Source organism: Cinclus cinclus, chromosome 4 (genome assembly GCF_963662255.1).
Source record: "Cinclus cinclus chromosome 4, bCinCin1.1, whole genome shotgun sequence".
In the NCBI taxonomy this organism is placed as follows: domain Eukaryota; kingdom Metazoa; phylum Chordata; class Aves; order Passeriformes; family Cinclidae; genus Cinclus; species Cinclus cinclus.
The window spans coordinates 12993808-13013565 of NC_085049.1; the positions used below are offsets into that span (position 1 = coordinate 12993808).

General features: G+C 36.5%; 1 protein-coding gene across 1 annotated transcript in view; it reads right to left on the minus strand.

The window, feature by feature from the left end:
- The window catches only part of PCLO (piccolo presynaptic cytomatrix protein), a 310788-nt gene that overhangs the window by 282633 nt on the left and 8397 nt on the right, over window positions 1-19758 (minus strand). Inside the window, exon 3 of the mRNA XM_062491657.1 lies at window positions 8850-10247. Coding sequence (XP_062347641.1) covers window positions 8850-10247 — 1398 coding nt within the window. The remainder of the gene's footprint in view (window positions 1-8849; window positions 10248-19758) is intronic.

A 19758-nucleotide genomic window follows, 5' to 3' on the forward strand; every position in this document is an offset into this window, starting at 1 on the left:
ACACCTTTAGCAATTATGAGAATGTCATTGCAAAGCCAAACAAAAAAAAAGTCACAATAATATGCTCCTTTTGGATCAGGAAAGTGGTCAGAAGTCCCTCCAAAAAATTAAAATATTATAAAAACATCTGGACTCTTCAGCACAATTATTAAGGTAACTACAAAAAGTAACTGAAAAAGCAAATACATGCATCAAAATAGTACACATAAGGACAAGATTTCATATGTTCACTTTCTCATCTCTGTACAAGACAGCTGGACCTTTTCCAATGTGAAGGCTGTTTGCTAAGGAAAAAACAAAAATAAAACCCAACAACAACAAAAAAAATTACTAACCTACAAATACTAAAAAGAAGACCACCAGATGGTCTTCCAGTCTTGTCCTTAGAAGCCTAAGTTACCTCACTGTCTGAGTAATTTCATTAACCTCCAAAACACAGATGGAAAACTAATTCACCTCATCATTCTTCTCACTGAGTCTTCTGGCCTGATACAGCCTACTGGCTCTTTTTTTTTTTTTTCCTAGTGCAGCAAAACTATAGATTTTCCTCCTTCCCCCCTAACTTGACAGCATTTTGTGCAAAATTCAGACAGAATAGTTCAGCAGCAGCTAATCCACCTCTTCAACATCAGTCCGTGACCTCCTGTTTCAAAAGCTGCTAGACAGCATCTCCAGCAGCTTACTGGCATGAATCTAATCGCCTTTCCACTACTATATAATGGCTTATGTTCCCCTCAGACTACATCCTTGCTCTTAGCAATACTGCAGAAATCAATTTAATATTTAATTAACATTAAATCTTAAGTCATATTTTTTCTCATTCTGGTCCACTGAACTATACGCATTTCAGCAAAACTAAAAATAATTACTGACCACTGTCTCTTTAAATGACAGAATCTTTTCATGACTCAGGGAGAAATATTAATGTGTAGAACACAAACAGAAATTAGGTAAATTCCCCCTCTTGCTCATTTCATCTTTTCCTTTACATCTGAATTTTTATTTTTACAGCTGGCCATACTTCTTGCAAACAGTTAAAATTAGTTGAAAAATTACTTCAGTTACTCTTATGCTATCCCATTAAGTTTAAAATTACCCTAAAGTAGTGGCAAACAAGGGATTTTATAGAATTTCTTTGTGTGAAATGTTGACCTTTCTTTGCTAATATGCTGTTGTGGTGTGACAACATTTGGCTTTCGGTCAGCAGAAATACGACATGAAATTTTTAAGATTTGCAGGAATTGGAACTTAACTTCTTTAACATAAATAGCCTAATACTTCAAGAAATGACATCACAAAATATATGCAAATATTTAAATTGACAGTATACTGTCTTCTCAGAATTTTATTAAATACAATATCTATTGGTCCTACTACAGTCGATCACAGTGAAAAATACAGGGAAAAATATCCCGGTTTCAGATATAGAAAATCCTCAGATATTTTTCAAAATGCTATTATAGCATTTCTTCCTTGGAAGAGCATCAGCTCATCATATTCCTGGAATATTAAAAAAAAAAAGGTCATTCGAAGCTCCCCCCTATTAGGGAAACTATCAGAACACCAAAACTTGTGAGGGTTCTTACAAAAAGCTAATAATGAATGCTTTATATTTTTTATGGTCACACAACTTATGACAATGTTTCCACATAGCATTAATGTGATCAGACAGCATGTAATGTCTTACCTGGGCACCAAAAAAGCCCAAAAACATTAAGACACTTAACATAAGATTTTGTGTGTTTGCTAAAATATATCTGGAGATGGATCACTGGGTCTTACATTGGCATTAACTAAAACTCACAGAAATATTTAAAGTCTCTAAAGGAAGCAGGATAACGCATGAACAAAAATATTATTACGTAGTAATGGGAAAAAAAGACATTTAATACCTTTATCTCAATAAATAAATTCTCTTTAAATTACTATTATAAAGTTGAGTAGAAAAGTCAGTTAATATCAGCTTAGCTTTCAAAAATTTCTTCCTCATTCAATAATGGGACACCAACCAAATTTCTAATGAAGTAACAGAGAAGAAAATGAGCTGACTCAAGGCCAGGTCAGTAATTTTCCTGATAATCTGTTTTAGATTTGTGACTCCATCTTGACTGTGTCTAATACACTAGTCTATACACTAGTATAGAAACTCTCTGCACAGGAGAAAAATAAACACTGAAAGCTCTGCATTAATCACTCATCAAAGCATTTTATCTTTCAAAAATGCAAAGGTGTCTAAGATGGAATAAATGTATGTAAGTAAAGAACTCATTGCAAATGAATTCCAAATGGATAAAAAAATAGCCAGATAGACAGGAGCTGTTTGTGCCAGCAACAGTGCTGCTGTAGACATCCCTTTGGATTTCACATCATCAGTGGCCATTACCAACATTAATAAAAGCCATCTGGCCTTACATGGTTTTATGTCTATATCTCATTGTTGGTTTCAATGGAGTTCTTTGTTCAGAGAGGTAATTTGGAAACTTTTAGGGGCTAGAATAAAGGAAACAAATAGCAGGCAATTAATCCTGGTAATAGTCCTTCCAAAGGTCACACTATTAGTTTGAGCAATGAGACCAATCTTGATTCCTTTAATTTAATTTCAGGGGGAAAAAACAAAACCTAATTTTATGGTCATAAATACTGAAAAGAAAAATCAACAAGAATGCAATCTTGTAACTCATTGCTTGACTAATAACCACAGAGACCTAAGATGCCTTGCTTTCAAATATCGTCCCAAGATCACATTCAAAAATAACAATCAAAACCTGACTGCCAAAAAAATGAGACTGCATTAGTGTATGATTTGCTCTGGACCAAGCAGCCCTACTGAACTGCAAGACACCTGTTCATAGAAAGTTGTGACAAAGTAAGGATGCTTTCATTTCCCTCTACAGGGATGGGGAATTCAAACAAAACCATCACAGGACATCACTGAACAGGTTATTGGGATGCAGTGGTTCACTGTTGAAACCTGAGTGCAGACTCATGGGGTCCTGGAGGAAATTGGGAGACAAGAAGCTTGGCTGTACCATGGCAGCAGCAGGCCTGAGATGAGGATGAGAGTCCTAAAGTCACGTCTAGTTGCAAGTCTGTATTTTGCATATAATACCACTGAAGAAATAAACTTGGCAAACCACCACCACATCACACTTGACCATGAGCAGGCTTTATTATTGTTATTAATTATTAAAGTAGCTGTAGCTGGCATGCTTAATGCCAAGCAGTACTGCCTCTGAACTATTGGCTGAACTGTTCTCTAAGACACACCAAAATCAGACCCCACAAGAGGTTTCCATGTCTGGACTTCAAAGGGGGTTAAGCAGAAGCTAGACACTGCTCAAATGGAACAGGTCAAGCCATGTGCAGAAGACAGTTCAGGCCTCCGTAAAAATCACCAGGTCAAACCTGGGTTTTTGGAACAGGTTTAGCTGAGGCATCAGAGAACACAAGCTCCTAACATCCTTATAAGTATCAGTATGTCTTTAACCATTTAAATACCTCTGCAAGTGTGAAACACAGAAATCTAACTTTGTTGATGAAGCTTAAGTTCTTCAACATTATTTTAAAAGTGAATGCAGGCATTAAATTTTTAAAAAAATATTTATCAGTGTTCAATTTTGAGAAAGCCAAAGAGTCATTCCATATTAGCCCTTTTATTCTGTATACAGACAATATATGCACTTTATGGGAAAAATGGAAAAGATAGTCATTCTGCTATGAAAAATATTTCCACTTTAATATTTTTATCTGCCATGCATATTGAATACGTTAAACAGAAAAGTAAGATACCTAATTTGGAGTGAGATTAATTTCATTCTGACAGTCATGAAATATACTGGGGTTTTAATCATCATCTCTGTTTTTCAATGCCAGATTTTGCCTTTCAAAGTAATAATTAGCAGTAGTTTCAATATTTTCTCAATTATAAAGAATTATCATTTAATGGATAAAATTTCCATACATGTTAGGGAGTACATTGTGTTAGCCTATTATATTCTGTATTATTTAGTTACTTTATTAAACAGTAATAGCATTCACTTTCTTACAATCAAAATTTTAAAAGGTTCTTTAAAGGGAGAGGGAGGAAGCAGAGAAGATAAATTATGCAACTGAAAGGAGTGATTGTTTTTATTTTTGCCTCTTTAGTGCAAATTCTTCTTCATTGTGTTTCCCAGACACCATCTGTTTCCAAAACAACTCATCACCAAACATAAAAGAGAAGAGAGGAGTTTCCTATAAGAGCTAATCCTGCCAGTTTGCAGAACAGTCTGAGCTTTCCCAAGTAGGAAATACATGACAGTACAGAGATGCTAATTACTTAAAGATAGGCAGGGGGTGTCACCTCAGATGGTGCAGTACACTATTTTAGGGATTTTTATTAGAATAATACATGGATTATTACTTTGTAATGTTGCTGCACCCTTGTTTTAAGAAGTCCAAGGCACATTTGGGCTTTCAATAGCATGGTTTAATTCACTTAGTTCATGTTTGGGGGTTTTTTAAATTTTTTTTTTTTTAAAGCCTACTTTTGAAGCTTGAGTATAAGAGCACACTTGCTGAGGACCTCACTCCATTTCACATATCAGTGAAGTCTTGGAAAAACAGAATCTAGCAGAATTATTTACACTGGGTGCTCACTCACACATGCCAGTACCCTTTCTGCAGGATTCTGGGAGAAGGTAGAAAAGCCCAGGATGTATCCAGGTATTATGGTATATGATACCATGCCACCACAAAACCTCTCCATTCATCTCCAGAGAGGCACATATCAGTTCCAAAATGCTATTTACTGCTCCTTCTAGAAGGTCATGCTGGAAGAGCAAGGTATCAATTTTTCGCCTGGTTATAATATGGAGTTTAATAATAGCACTGTGTTTACTTAAAAAAAAAATGTTCTTTTTCCTTCTCTCCATAGTCTGTGGGGATAAGAAATTATTTATTTAGTTATGTCTAATAAGCAGGAGTGGTAAAATGAGTTATCAGAAAAACATGTACATTCTTTTGGCAAGTTACACATCTGTTTATAAAAATATATATATATATAAGAATTTAGATTGGACAGAAACCATCAAGCTTTATAGATTTCTGTGATCATATCCATCAAAGCAAAACAATTTCATACAGATTACATGTGCAATAATTACATGTACAGATTAATATTAAACATATTAAGGAATATCACTCTATAATTGTTTATATGATGTATTCTGATCATACGTGTAATACATTACATCTTTTTCAAACAACAAATTCTTTACCAAGTCAAAGATATGATGTCTCTTCTGCCCTTCCCCAGTTCTCCCGGTCCTTCTCCATCATTCAAAGTGCTTCTCCCCTTTCTGTAGCCCCACTAAATTCACACATGGAGCATTATTTACTTCTCAGTGCCTTTCCAGGTAATTTTATAGCTATCAGTAGACTAAAAAGTGCTTCTGTTGTTCTCCTGCCAGTTCTATTAGATTACATCCATTAGCGCAGTCACATATACACACTTCACATTTTCAGCTCTTTCTGTTCATAACATGATTCTGTTAAAATATTCTCCATATTGCCCATATAGAATCTAAAAATCTGGATTATCTTATTTTTCCTTAGTTTAGCTTTTCAACCATCTTTGTTTTTTAACATTTTATTACTACATTAATTTATCACAGGTTCTATATTCCTGACCTCAACACAATTATGTTATAGACAACCATCTCCTGCTCAATATTCTGAACAGTTCACTGAGTTTTAAAGTGCACAAAATGGTCGTTGCCACACATTTCATTTCTGGCTTCAGCAGTTGTGATCTTGTTCTTTGTTACTAAAAATAGAGCTGCTTCCAACTACCTGAGCTGGAAAGCTAATTACAGAGCCAGTAAACAGTTCTCCTCCCCATTGAGCAAATGGCAGAATAAGGAGTCTGCTAATGCACTAGGGCTCCCATGGTCCTGTGGGTCTCTGAAATCTATCAAGTGTCATTTATTTAATCATTTGTGGCTGTTTGCATCATGGATAAATTACCATTTAAGTAAATAACTGTATGACTGTTGTATCAACAAATCAGGGAGAAAAAGAATAATCAGCTCATTTTAAGAAAAAGTATTCTAGCCTAATTCTCTGCTTGCAAAAATCAAAACAATTTTACTGAAATAAACAACATATTGTTGATTTTGACTAGGTAAGAGTCTAGCTATATTTTCCGCAGTAGAGGAGATATTAGAGGACTGACTGCAGCAGCTTAAAGAATTTTTTGAAAGTTATTTCTGTCACATACAGGCAAAAACAAATAACTGCCACTGTAAGAAGGCACTTTCTTCCCCTCAAAGTACTCTCAGCCTTGTCTGCAGTACAGCAGCACATCGGCTGGAAAAAATTCCCTGCTGAGAATCTTAAGGTAGAAGTGCCCATGGGGTTTAGATGCTCTTCTGCATCTGACAATGAAACACTTGTTTCCATGTTCCATTGGACTGATCCTAATTATGTAGCCTAATACATGCTTTGTTGGCAACAAGGGTTCAGCCATCATGCAGTCAATAAAACTCCACTCATTTTCAGCCATTACTGAGGAAACAAAATGCAGACAACACATAATCAACTGCGAGAATAACTGTGATACAGCTGCAGCCTGAAGAAAAACTAGGATTATGCTTACGATGCAATATGTTTGTTCATCCAAAACCTCTTCTAGGGCCAAGAAGGTGCACAGCTTCTGGAATTACATCTTTTATCCAAATGCACAGTATAGGAATAAAAGAATTAGGTAGAAAACCACCAGAAAGACCAATTTTAAAAACATTTCTATTTCTCCTTCCTAAACCTCAAAGAAAGAAACAAGTACATAAAACCTCCAAGACAGCACTGAACACATTAAAAGGTAAATACTATACACTGTGCATCAGAACTGCTATCTGATCATAAATATGTTACTTACACAGCACATTTGGGAGATGCAACTATGATCTCCCTGTTCTGTTTGCCCAATCTTTATGAAAAGAAAAGTCAGGATGCTCTCAGCCAAGCAAACCACCTCCTGTTGTGAAGGAAAAGTACATTGCCACTTTCTAGCAAAACTGAGCGGAAAAAAGTAGGCAAGACAGAAAATGTGGACAGTGGTGGGAATGCATAGTGCAAGGAAGAAGAATATGCAATATACAGGCAGGAGCCAAAAGAGAAACAAAGAAAGACATGAGGAAATCAGACCACAAAAAAAATAAAATCATTCATATTTCAAGATCTGGATATTCTAAAGAGCAGAAAAGGAGGGAATCTTCTAAAAAAACAGTGATGGAAAAACAGAAATGGAGTACCAGCCTCCTCATCTTAACCAGAAGAAATCAAGGTAATGTCTGCACACCACACCATCACAACTAAGTCAAAGCTGCAGAAGACAAGTCATGCACCTGGGCTTGCACTGCATTTGAGCAATGTTTCACCAGAACTGACACATCTTGTTTCCATGGTACTCTGTGTGTGCATACTAGAGTGTCCCTGGAGAAAGTCATAAGCATTTTTCACAAATAAATCCATATAAGCATGTGTGTGTACCCTGGGTTGGAGAACCATGGAGTGTGTGTGTGTGTTTGGTGGCATTCAGTGCATAAACAATGTTAAAAATCAACTGAATCCAAATTTTCAATTGCTGATCCATTTTCCTGCATTTTCATACCTTTCTTTCTGACTTAAATGACCACAAATACATTAGACAACATATTCATACGTTAAATAAAATGTGCTTATTATATTAGGAAAACGACCTCTCAAATGATAGTATATCTCAGAAAATAATACACAAAGGCATATGCAAACATCACAAGCAGTATTTTCCCTGCAATATGCTATTTCTTCCCACATTTATTCTCACCTTAAGACAGAGATGTGATATCCTTTTACCCTGGCAGTCATTTGTCATTCATTCATTCAGATTTCAAAGGCAGAGCACCAACTGCCACAGTCATTTGCTGCACAGACCAATTTAAACATTTCAAAGGCTCACAAGTATTTTTAGGTGGTCTGCTTCTGTTGAATTAAACTTGTCAAATTCATAGGGCAAATAAGATGTTCCTCCACCTTTCCATTAAGCTGGTATAAAGTTTCCAATCCCCTTGTCAAAAAAAATTAACACGGAGAAAGGAAGCAGATAATAACACGCAATGTGAGGAAACTGTTAAAAATAAGTTGTGTAATTCTTTTAAATATGAGTAGCTGTCTCAGGCAATCACAGAAAAAAGCACTTTCAAAGTGACAGTTTTTAACAAATGAAGTAACTCTGTGAGCTTTGTATTGTTCTTGCCAAAAAATTGCATCTTTCACCACACAGGTATCACTCAAACTTCAAACTTCCTAATGAATGAATCAGCATATACAAAGACTCCAGAGCCAGAAGGAGATTAATGGAATCAATTTAGAGATGTATTAAATGGGGGGAAGGACAATAACCAAGCATAATACATTTCTTCATTCAATTTTTTTTTTTGAGTCAGAGGCACCAGTTAAAGAAGCACACATTAGGAGACAATGCTGAAGTATAAGAAAAAGCTTATAACAGACTGAAAGCAAAGTAGTTTGCTGTGTCACAGTAGCACCAGTTTCGAGGGAGATCATAACCATATCTGCTTATGTCCCAAGGCCCCAGCAACCACCTCTACCAGACCTCCTTAATATGCCAAAAGTTCATCAGAAATACTATCTGACAAGTGACTGAGTTTCACACAACACAGATACTTAATTTTAAATTACTTCAGATTATTAAATGCTCAAGAAAATTTCTTAACAATTTAATAGTTAAAAACCAGCTACTTAATGTCTCCACAGCACAGGGAGCCTGTGTTAGGAATACAGGGTAAATACAGACTCCATTGCCTTACCTCAGCCACGTGCGGCATTGGGTTAAATCCACAGAGATTGCACACAACTTTCTTGCACTCAGTACAGGTATTAAAGTTGGGGGGATCCTTAGAACCAATATTTAGTCCAGTTTTACAAAGGGGACAAGACATTTCAGGCTGGCTAGGTTTCTCTGGTTCTGACAGCACACCAGGTTTCTTAGCTTCAGCAGCTTGAGGCTTGCTATCTTTAGCCAAGCCAGGCTTCTTTTCTAAATCAGATCCTTTTGTTAAAACACTATCCACTTTTGATGGCTCTGTTTTTTCAGTTGTAACAGGCTTGGCTTCTCTCTTTACAGGAACAGCTTTTGGAAGAGGCTGAGCCTGTCCAGCCTCTTTGGGGGCTGGCTGAGGGGCTGGAGGCTGTGGTGGAGGCTGGGGCTGCTTCGCTGCAGGACCAGGTGGAGGGGGGCCCGATGTCTGAGACCCTGTCTGACCCGCTGTGGAAATTAAATTTGAGGCCTGGCTGAAGAATGAAGCTCCAAATCCAAAGAGTTTCCCAGTAACTGTTTCTTGTGGTGTTGTAGGCTGGGGCTTAGGGGCATCAGTGATGCCTCCCAGGTTAAGGCTGAAACGCCTTGATTGCTCCGGAGTTTTCTGAGGTGGCTGGGACTGAGGTGCCAGCTGTGCTGGCACTGCCTTGGGTCCTGCCCCTGCTTGTGGGCCCTTGGGAGCTGGTTTTGTATCAGGCTTTGGGGCTGGTTTTGTTGGCAACTTTTTAGGATCATCTTTTGTTTGCGCTGGCTCAACAGGCCTTTGAGCTTTAGCATCTGGTCTAGCCCCAGGCTGAGACGCAAGCCTGGGATCTGACTTCTGCCGGGACACTTGTGGAACAGATTTGGAATCTGGTTTATCCCCAGCTGGATGTGCGTCCTGTGATGGCTTTGCAAGCTCAGGCCTTGTGGAGTCTGTCGCTTTCTTTTGAGTTGGAGGTCTGGGGCCTGCCACGTCCTGCTTCTGCTCTGGTGCTACAGAGGTAGATACAGTGTCCGCTGTAGACTTCTGTACACTGGGCTGTTTTGGCTTTTCTTCAGCCTGTATTGGCTTGACCTGATCAGATTTTGGAGTGGCATCTATTTGCTGGGAGGTCTCAGTGGGCTCTGCATGGGGTTGTTTTGATTTTACAGGAGGAGACCCAGGCAAGGGTGTTTGCTTTTTTTGTGGCGGGGGTTTTTTCGAATCTGCTAACTGTGAAGGATCGGGTTTTGGAGTTAAATCTTTCTTTTGAACAGTCTGGGGAGATGGTTTAGCAGTTGAAGGTGGAATTGAAGGAGTCTTCTGTTTGGGTGCAGGTGGCTGTGGCCCAGGACCATGATCTAGTGCTAGGTCACCTCCTAATGTTCTTTGCACCTGGCAGTTTAAACAGAGCCATTCGCTGATCTGAAAAAAATAAAGGCAATTATAATTTAGATAAGACCAAGTTAATAAAATAAACATAATATTAAGTTATTTTAATACAGGACTTGCTCCAATATTTTATATTTCTGTGTAAAAAGGGAGAAATATCACTAATAGTGTTTTGCAATCAACATGCACAGCCGATTCTCATTCTTCTCCACATAGCTGTGAGTCAAGCTATCACTAAGCCCATGATTCTAATGGCTTCACATTCAGTTGATACACAGCTGAACATTGGAGGATAAAAACCCAGTAGAATTACAAAAGTGCACTGGAATTTCATGGGACCCAATGATTCATTTACAGGAATGATTTTCCAGAATAATGACACTAAAATAGTTTAACACATCAAGTCTGCTGACAGAAAACAATAACCAGAATTAAAACACAGTAAATGCATAATTATCTTTAAGCATGCATTTATCAAGCTCTTAATACAGCTTATGCTTTTGGTAATGGTTTAAATTACGGAGCACAGTTATTAGCCAGTACATATGTATCCAACGAATTGGCCACAGAGGTGTGCAAAAGGGCATCATATAAAACACAGACTTATAAATTACCACCGATTTCAGGGGGCAAGTGTTCATCCAAAATCAGTGAGAAGCTTTGCCTGAGCCCTGATGGTATTTCAAGAGCCATAATTAGGCTCCCCAAAAATCCTTTGTTATTAGAAGTTTCTAGGGTAATTACTGTGCCTCTGTAATGGCCCCTCTTTTCACACAGAGAAGGAATAATGCAAATTATGTACTTGCTTATGTTTCTCATCAATTATAGTGAACTTCAGAACATTTTTTATCATTCCCAAGCAGTATTGCATGAGAGAGAAACCATATTTCTGATAAGACAGAAAAGCCCAGCTTCACCACCTAAGAAAGGATCAAATTGCCTAAAACGTGGTTATGTGCTACTTTCCCCACTTTCCATCACTAGCAGAAACATTATAGGCAGCAAAATTGCCATTCAATATGGTACGGAGCCCCATGGGCCTCCACCTCCTAGCAGATATTTCACCAGGTCACCTGTAACTCTTCTCCTATTCTTTAGTCTTTGTGTGAAACACAGGGTGCCAGCCACAGCATTTGCAGACAGGAGCTGCAAGTAGGAGAACACACAGCATAAGTCTTTTCCCTTAAGGGTGAAGATTCCTGGATGCTGTTTCCCACCCAGGTCTCAATGGTCTCAGAGATCTTTTACAACATAAATGATTCTGTGATGGTATGAAATCTCTACTATACACCATGGAACAAATCTAGAGGTACTACATGCAAAGCAAGATTGTGTCTGTGTAATGTTTGAGCTCACTGGAAGGAAAGAGCTCTGATGTCATGGACTGAGGCAATGAATTCATTACTTTGGGGTGCTTTGTCAGCCTTGTATTTTTGCAGCAGCAAAAATTAAGAGTTGTATGCAGCTTCCTAAAACAGTTATTTCCATTCTTCTGATAAACATGGTCTAAACACACACTGGAACATAAGTTCATTATTGCTAACAGCTTCATAAAGCAATGACAGCTTCTGGCCTCAGCTGTAAAGTTCCATTCATAATAAGGCTGCTCTTATCTTCCATTTTCAGTGAAATGTTTTTAGATTGTCTAAGCAAGTCTCTTTTCTACTTGAAAAACATATAGCAAATGAGTGTTAAAAAGGGAAAATAACTGAAAAATAAAACAGGAACACATGCTTAAACTCTCCTTTGAATTACAAAAGGAATTAGGTTCAAACCTGTACAGAGGACTTGAGCAAAGATTACATTTAGCTGAACTCCCATTTTGTTTTCTTAATGATCAATCCCCTTACCTGATTTTAGATATTAGTAATATAATTTAATTAGATACATACTAATACCATTTCTGGATTAATCCTTAAGGGTTTTCTAGGGCTTAAGTGTAATCAAAGACCAGGCTGTCACAGTTGTCTGGCTTTGGCAAAGTAAGATTTCCTATATTAGGGAGGTAGGCTCTGCTCTACAGTGGAAAAAGAAAAGATACTGTGAGGGCTGAAATTTAAAATCAAAAATTTACTAAGTTTCACTCCACTGTATTATTTTTTAAGTCTTGCTGGTTTAAACATAAAATTCCTCCCATGCATTTTAGTGGGAGGAATTAAGTGTCAAAAAGCTCAAGTCATCATAGGTTACACCCATCTTCAAACAAATACAAAACTGCATAAACTATAGCCCTGTGATTGGAACAGTACGCGTTCAAAATGAAACGTGCTATATGATATAGTTTTCTATCAAGCATTTTCTTGCTTGTTCTACCAGAATTACAGAGATTGTCCATAAATTTTAACAGGAACAGGTTTCCATTACATACAGATGCTCTTACACATTCTTACAGATGAAGCAAAACCTACTGCTGTTACAGATACCTAAAATACAAATGCTCCTCTATCCTTAAAAGTGTTCCTGGGCAGCAGGAACTTTGACCTCCTAGTTTCTTTCTCCACATTTCTAATATCTTGGTGTGGGATTAAAAAGCAAAAGTTTCCAGAAGAACTTGTGAGCTTTAGCAGATCTTGTCTGTGAGGGAGATTCTTCTTTGATGCTGAGAAACCCAAGCTATCTGTTTTACACACCAGTATATAGTGATGAGAGCTGGGTCTTAGTTCTAGAAGAAATCTGTAAGTGATTTTCTTCATTCTGAGACTCATGCCAACAAGTGCCATAACTAGGCAGTAAACTTGATAGATTTCATGCAGGATTTTTGTTTAGATTTCAACTCCTGAGCAAAGAAGATTGCTGCATTGTTTTCTAACTGTTGTAGAAACTATATGCCCTCAAAACAACAAGAAAGTACTTAAAATATATTTTGTGTATTCATCAACCATAACATAAACTCTTCTAGCTTGACACACCACGTGAATTTATTTGGTATTTTACTAACAACATCCATGGAGAATTACTTTGAAGAAAATTATAAGACTACATTCCACTCAGAGATTATGAATGCATAAAGGCAAGCTAACAGTTGACACTAAAAACAAATAGCAACTGTATTTCATTACTTCTCCCTATCCTAAACAAATCCAACATAGTCAAAGGCAATTCAGTGTCTATTCATTTTTTCAAAAATGGTTGAGATTTGTTCTAACCACACATACCCATCAAAAGCAACAGGAAAGCTGTCAGCAAATGCATTGCCTGGCATGCTTAATTTCTATCCCTGCAGATGATGTAGGGGAGGAAGAGAATCTATCTTGATTCTATGACTCCAGAAGCACATGAGAAATAAATTTTGACTTGCAGATTGAACATATTTCCTATAAAAATTACTGACACACAATATGAATGTAGCTCTCCGAAGCCATGTTAGCACTCCTGCAGAGCAGAGCTGCACTCCAAGTGAATGGATCTCATTCTCATTTAGAAGTAATTTGCTGCCATAAAAATAAATTTAAAATAGATATAAAATATTAACATCCGTTTACATTACCAGAGATATGTAAATGAACTTTGCCAACACTGGTCAGCTCCAAAGCTATATTGACAAAATCAGTTTCTTGTTTGAAAACACAGTAACTTTTTTGATCTCTGACAATTTCAAAGAGCAGTGACAAGTCCAGATTTGGCTCTTAGCAGACATTTTTGCCATGATGATGATGAAAGAAACATGAAAAATAAAGTGCCCAAGCACACAGTTTTATGCAGCTTCATGAAGTGTGGTAAAACACTCTGAGACAAGAAAGTAAACCAGAAAATCCTCTTATTAATAAAAAAAAAAAAATCAACTATCACAAGTCAAATTAAATTAGTACGTCAACATACAAGTTAAAATGTCTTCTAAAGAAGCAAAGTTTTTTCTTCTACACCATCCTTCCATGAATAAGTCCTCAGCTGTTCAGAGTAATTACACTGAACCAAACATTTAACAATTGTACACAGAATGCCACTGATCCTCATTTCAGGCAAATACATCATTACCACAAAATACATATTTACCTTCCTTTCAGGAATATTATGAGTTTGCCAGGAAACACTGACTCGAGATGCTCACAAACATGGCACTCGATTCTAGTCAGCAGCATGGACCATGGGTATCCATTCCACAAACCACAGCAATGGTTACAAGCTCTGTAGTTTGGTGCTGAACCCATTCTGGTGCAAACTTTTTAAACAGAAATATGGAAAAACTATTTTTAAATGTTACTTAGCTGTTCTAAAGCTACTAACACTACTGAATTATATTATGCAGTTATCACAATCTTAAAACATACTCCACCACTCTGCTGAAATTACCAATACAAAAATCTATAGTTTGGATATGAATTATGAATGTTTGGGGAACTATTATTTTATAGCTTACATAATTAGAATCATATAGCAAAATAGTGAACATATTTTTTTTTTAATTCAGTATTTCAGGATATCTAAAAACTAGTTTTTTAAAGCCAAGGATATGATTAAGCTGCCTCATGTACATAGCAAGGAAAAAGCCTTAAACACACTCAGTGCACTGCATCATGCGGTAATGCAACAAATGCGCATCGCTTTCATCAACTGCACCGCGATTTAAAATGCCAGAAACATGTGAATGATTAACAAAAAATCTAACTGCAAATCAAGAGAGTGGCAAAGAAAAGGTTAACAAAGTTCATCTGTGCTGCACTGAGCAAATCATGAAAAGGATTAATCTGTCTGGTGAGAGCAGGGCTGGGCTGCGCTGCCCAGTGACTGCCCAGCAGACACCATCCCACATCACATGGCCTCACATAGTAGTAAATTACAGTTGCTGAGCAACAGCAATACTGGCGCAGATGGCTGACTGCAGTTGACATCTTTAGCTATGCAGATTAATTTATTATTTACTTGTGTTAAAAACTGGATGGGCCAGCTTTCTGGACTAATGAGAAAACACTCCAACATATTGTAGAATATTGCTCAATTAAATTATTGGGAGAGTGTTCCACATGCAGAGGGGTTTTGCCTCTAAGTTCTGCCCTTTATTTAAAAGAAAAAAAACAAAAAAGGGAAAAAAGAAAAGGAAAAAACCACAGGGCATCACTGCTCTTTCTAGATCTAATCCTTAAAGTAAAGCAGAACTGTAGGCACACAGTCTTCCTCTATGACAGAAACAATACGGGAGTTTGTTTAAGAATATTCCATGGAGAGAAACAATATCCCGTACTTCCATAACACTTCTACTTAAGGATCTTTACTATTTTCCTAAATATCTAACTGCTACACAGCTGTGTTAGTTATCTGCACAACTGTGTAGCAGTTGTGGCTAGGGGCAGAACTATAGGGACTATACTAACTTCATTTCATCACAAAACCTGTGAATAATCCCCATTTACATAGAAATTGCAGTGTTAGTAACACTGGAACACCCCAAGTACTCTTTTTATTAAAGTAAATATTTCACACTTTTATGGCTTTTAAATGACAACTCAATAAGTCTTGTTTTCATCTGCTCTCTGATTAATTTGAACCCAAACTAAAGCCCATCAGTTTTACAGAACTCTTCTCACTTTACTTCAGCACAGTTAAGAGCTGGCAATTAAATTAATACTTTCAAAATTTTAAAAAGTCTTGGATTTTGTTGGAGTATTTTTAAACTCATTTCTATACAACTTACGATGATTATAACAGCTGATAATAATATTTAGGTCCTTGATTTTTTTCTATTTTTTTCTGCTTTACTTATATAACCCTTATAACCCCTCCACCAAGTTCACAAAGAGTGTACAGATTCAAAGCTATTTTCTCTGATATTAAACTTAGGATTTGTTTGCATGTCACTACCCCCAGTGATGGCAGTTTTATCCCTGTTTATATATAATTTCCAGTCCAAGTTGAATTCTGGTTCCCATGTACTACTACAACGCAGCAGGATCTAGACTGCAAACCACAGGGAATACTTCAATCAACAGATTCCTTTACTGTCATGTAATCAACAAAGATTTAATAATTTCTACTAGTTTTATTGTAAGTATAAGCAAAACTTACCTGGAATCCCCACAAGAATTATAGTAATATTTCGTATTTTAAAACATTATATATTTTTCTCCCTATACAACCTAATAATAATGAAAATAACAGAAGAAAATTAATGCCTTTCTGACTGTTTAAATTCTGTATAGTTACTGATCCTACTTCATGCCCAAGTATGTTTAGGAGATTTAGAGCTGCAGGATTTTAATTAAAAAAATACAAACACCAAAAATAATTATAAATATTTGAACAAAAAAATATTATTTTTAAAAATCAAATGTTGTGATACAATTGTAAATAAAGAGAGGCAGAAACAAAGCAGAAAAAAAATCAAAGCAATAAAATGTAGTACAATTGATAAGGAAAATTTCTAGCCCTACCAAAAAAAAGTGAAAAAAATAAACATCCCCTCCCCCACAAATGTTTGCAGTAACAACAAAACCAGAAAATATTTTAGACTGAGTCAATTTTCTTTTATGTTGAATTGAAAAATAAATGTGTAATGCAGTAAAAAGTTCCACTTGATCAGAAACCATACACTCCACTTTGAGATAGTCAGCTCAGGTTTGTTATCCTTACTCTTGGAATTTTTATCCCTCCTCTTTTTTCCATTAGGAATAAGTCATCTTTGGTACAGACACATTGTTTGAAAAAAAAGTCAAAAATAACAAAATATTTTTAAGAAATCATTTTATCTCCACCCAGAAGAACTTTTGACAAATGAACAAATCCTATATCAATACATAGCTTCACACTGTTTGAATGTAAATTTTCGTTAAGTATCTATGTATAAAATTTTACCTGGCCTCAAGGTGAATTTCAAATGGTCTCTTAAAAAAGAACACCAAAGCAATGGATGAAATATGATCTAATGTAGATAAAATTCACAGAGAATAATCCTTTCTCAAAAACCACCTAGAAGACAAGAATCCACATCTGCACAGATACACCTCACAGGTGGGCTCCATGAGCAGAGCCCACACAGCCAATTGTCCAACATTAACAGCTTTACCACTCTACTTGACCATCAGCTTTACAGATGACCATCATAAAGAATGCAATGAATTTGTCATTACACTTTAAACCCTTGCTCAAGGGTTAAAGGTATTTATCTTCCAATACATAGTTCACAGGGAATGAAAATTTACTCCAGCTATTGAGCATATGCACTGATCATTTAGATTTAACTTATAGCAGTTCATGCTTTTTGCCTTTTTTCCTCAAGATGCATTTGTTCATTTTTAGAAAGCTTACTCCTATTCAAATTTTCTAATGGGATTAATCTTTTTTGGGAAGTGCTGGTTTCTGTTGCTAATGGCTCATGGGAGTGGGTTTGGGAAAATAAAATGGTAAAATTTGAAAAATAAGTCACCACATAATAAAAGATAGACTTCCTACAAGGTTCTGATGTACATGAAAGGCAAATGGAGTAGAGTACCAGTCGTCAAACCTGCTTATATAATTTTTTCCATTACTTTATGCAACTGTTGCTAGGCAGTCATGTGCCATGGTGATAAGTGGAGTATGAATATCTAGACAGATTAGAGAGACATATGTTACTGAACATTTATGTATGGTGAATTTTCTCTCCAGACTGCTGTACAAAAGCAAGACACCAACTATCCTTCTTCCTCAAGAGGACTGCAATGTCAGATGGTTCAGAGAAATAGTTCAAGGGGTCTGGCCTTGTGGCCACACAGGTATCACTTTCTGCTCTTAGCTACAGAGTTCTCTCTAGTGAGTTGAAACAGACAGAGCACATGTACTACTGAATTTTAAATAGAGGCTTACATGAGTAAAATTAAAGGGGTTTTTTATCTGCATTTTATAATATTTTTACAATGCATGCAATCTACTTCCTAAGCCAGTTTTTAAAGCTTCTAAATTCTTTTCAGGATCAGCAAGAAATATAGCACACAGAAATTTAGAGAGATCTACACTGGAAAAATTATTCACTCAATTAGTTTTGGAGACTGAGCTACCTTGTAAGAAACTTGTAAGGAGACTGTCTTAGGAAAGCAATTCCAGCAGCTGCACAAAGGGAAAATTTTAGAGAATAAAAATCTTTTTCTTCCCCTAAATAAATGCCCTCCATTCCCCAAATCAAATTTGAAATTACTGCTTCTTCATAAGTAATGTGTTTAACATAAGCAATAAAATCAGTAGTTATAAAAGACACGTGAAAAACACAATGCAGGATTCTGGAATTATGAAACATGGCAAAAAAATTCAGCAGGGAAAGCTAAAATACAACAGAAAAGTCAGTAAGTGCATGGGTGAGACACAGACTTTTTGGTCACTAAAACTTCAGGAGAAGTTAAAATACAAGAAGCCAAAAGCAAAAAAACTGCAACATAAGCAAGTAAACTGACAACCAAGTCTCAAATCATGATCGTCCCAATAGATGTGAAGAAATGGGTAAAGTATTGTAAAAAAAGGAATCAGAAACTTTTGTTAATAAGCAAAATACTTAAAGGAAACAAAGTAGAAGGAAAACCTGATAAAAACTCAAGCAAGAACCTTGACAGCTGAAATAAATGAATTTTTTGTACGTGCCAGAGGAGGTTCTATTAACTTTGATTCCAACATTCAGTAATAAAGTCAGGTATTATTCTTGTCACATTTCAATGGCAGACTGGAGCAGGAAACCCACAATGAAGTTTCAGCAAGACAGCTGGTGGTGCAAAGCTGAGCAAATGAGAAAAGCCTGAGTGGGAGTCAGGAGATTGGGACTAATAGCTGAATAAATTAGATGTCCAATACCTTCATTTTCTGAAGTGATTTCATCATTAAATAAATGCATATCCTCTGTTTATTTCAATGTGTAATATGAAATTCAAATCTGCTTTTACATATGTATGCAATCAGTCTTAAATGCAGCTGTATTTATTGTTTGAAAGTCCTGAATTTCACACTTACAGAATACCCACTTCAAAAACTAGGAGTTATTCACAGAATTTCCAAATACTTGAAAATCTTCTTACATAAACTCTCTCCCAAAATCTGTTTCATTTGAACACACCAAAATTGTTGACCATTTCCATAGGAAATGTGAAGCTTTTGAAGGAACACAAACTCGGGGCTTCAAGAGACTCCAGGAGCACGCTACAGACACGAACAACTCAGCACTCACAAGTAAGTGTAAGAAGCTCTGGCCTAAAAACATTAGCAGAATTTGAAGGAAAAGGTTTGCACAAAACTTTCTCATTGACTTTAATATCTATACATCACATTTCTTGCCCATTACAGCTTTTTTTACACTAACAGCCTGGAATGACCTTTCCTCATGTAGACCCTGAAATATATATAACTACCTGGTTAGTTGCAGATGCTCTGAAGTTTCTGCACACAGATGTTCAAGTCACTCCTTTTCCAGTCCAGGCTTCAATGCCAGATATCTCTATCCTCAATTTCCCTACACTCAAAGAAGACATTACACTCCTAAACCAAGCAAGGTGCTACAAGTGGTTACTGCATTTAGTCTTTCAGGCTTAAATCTGCAATTTTAACCAAAAAAAAAAAACCCCAAAAAAAAAAAACAACAACAAAAAAACATATC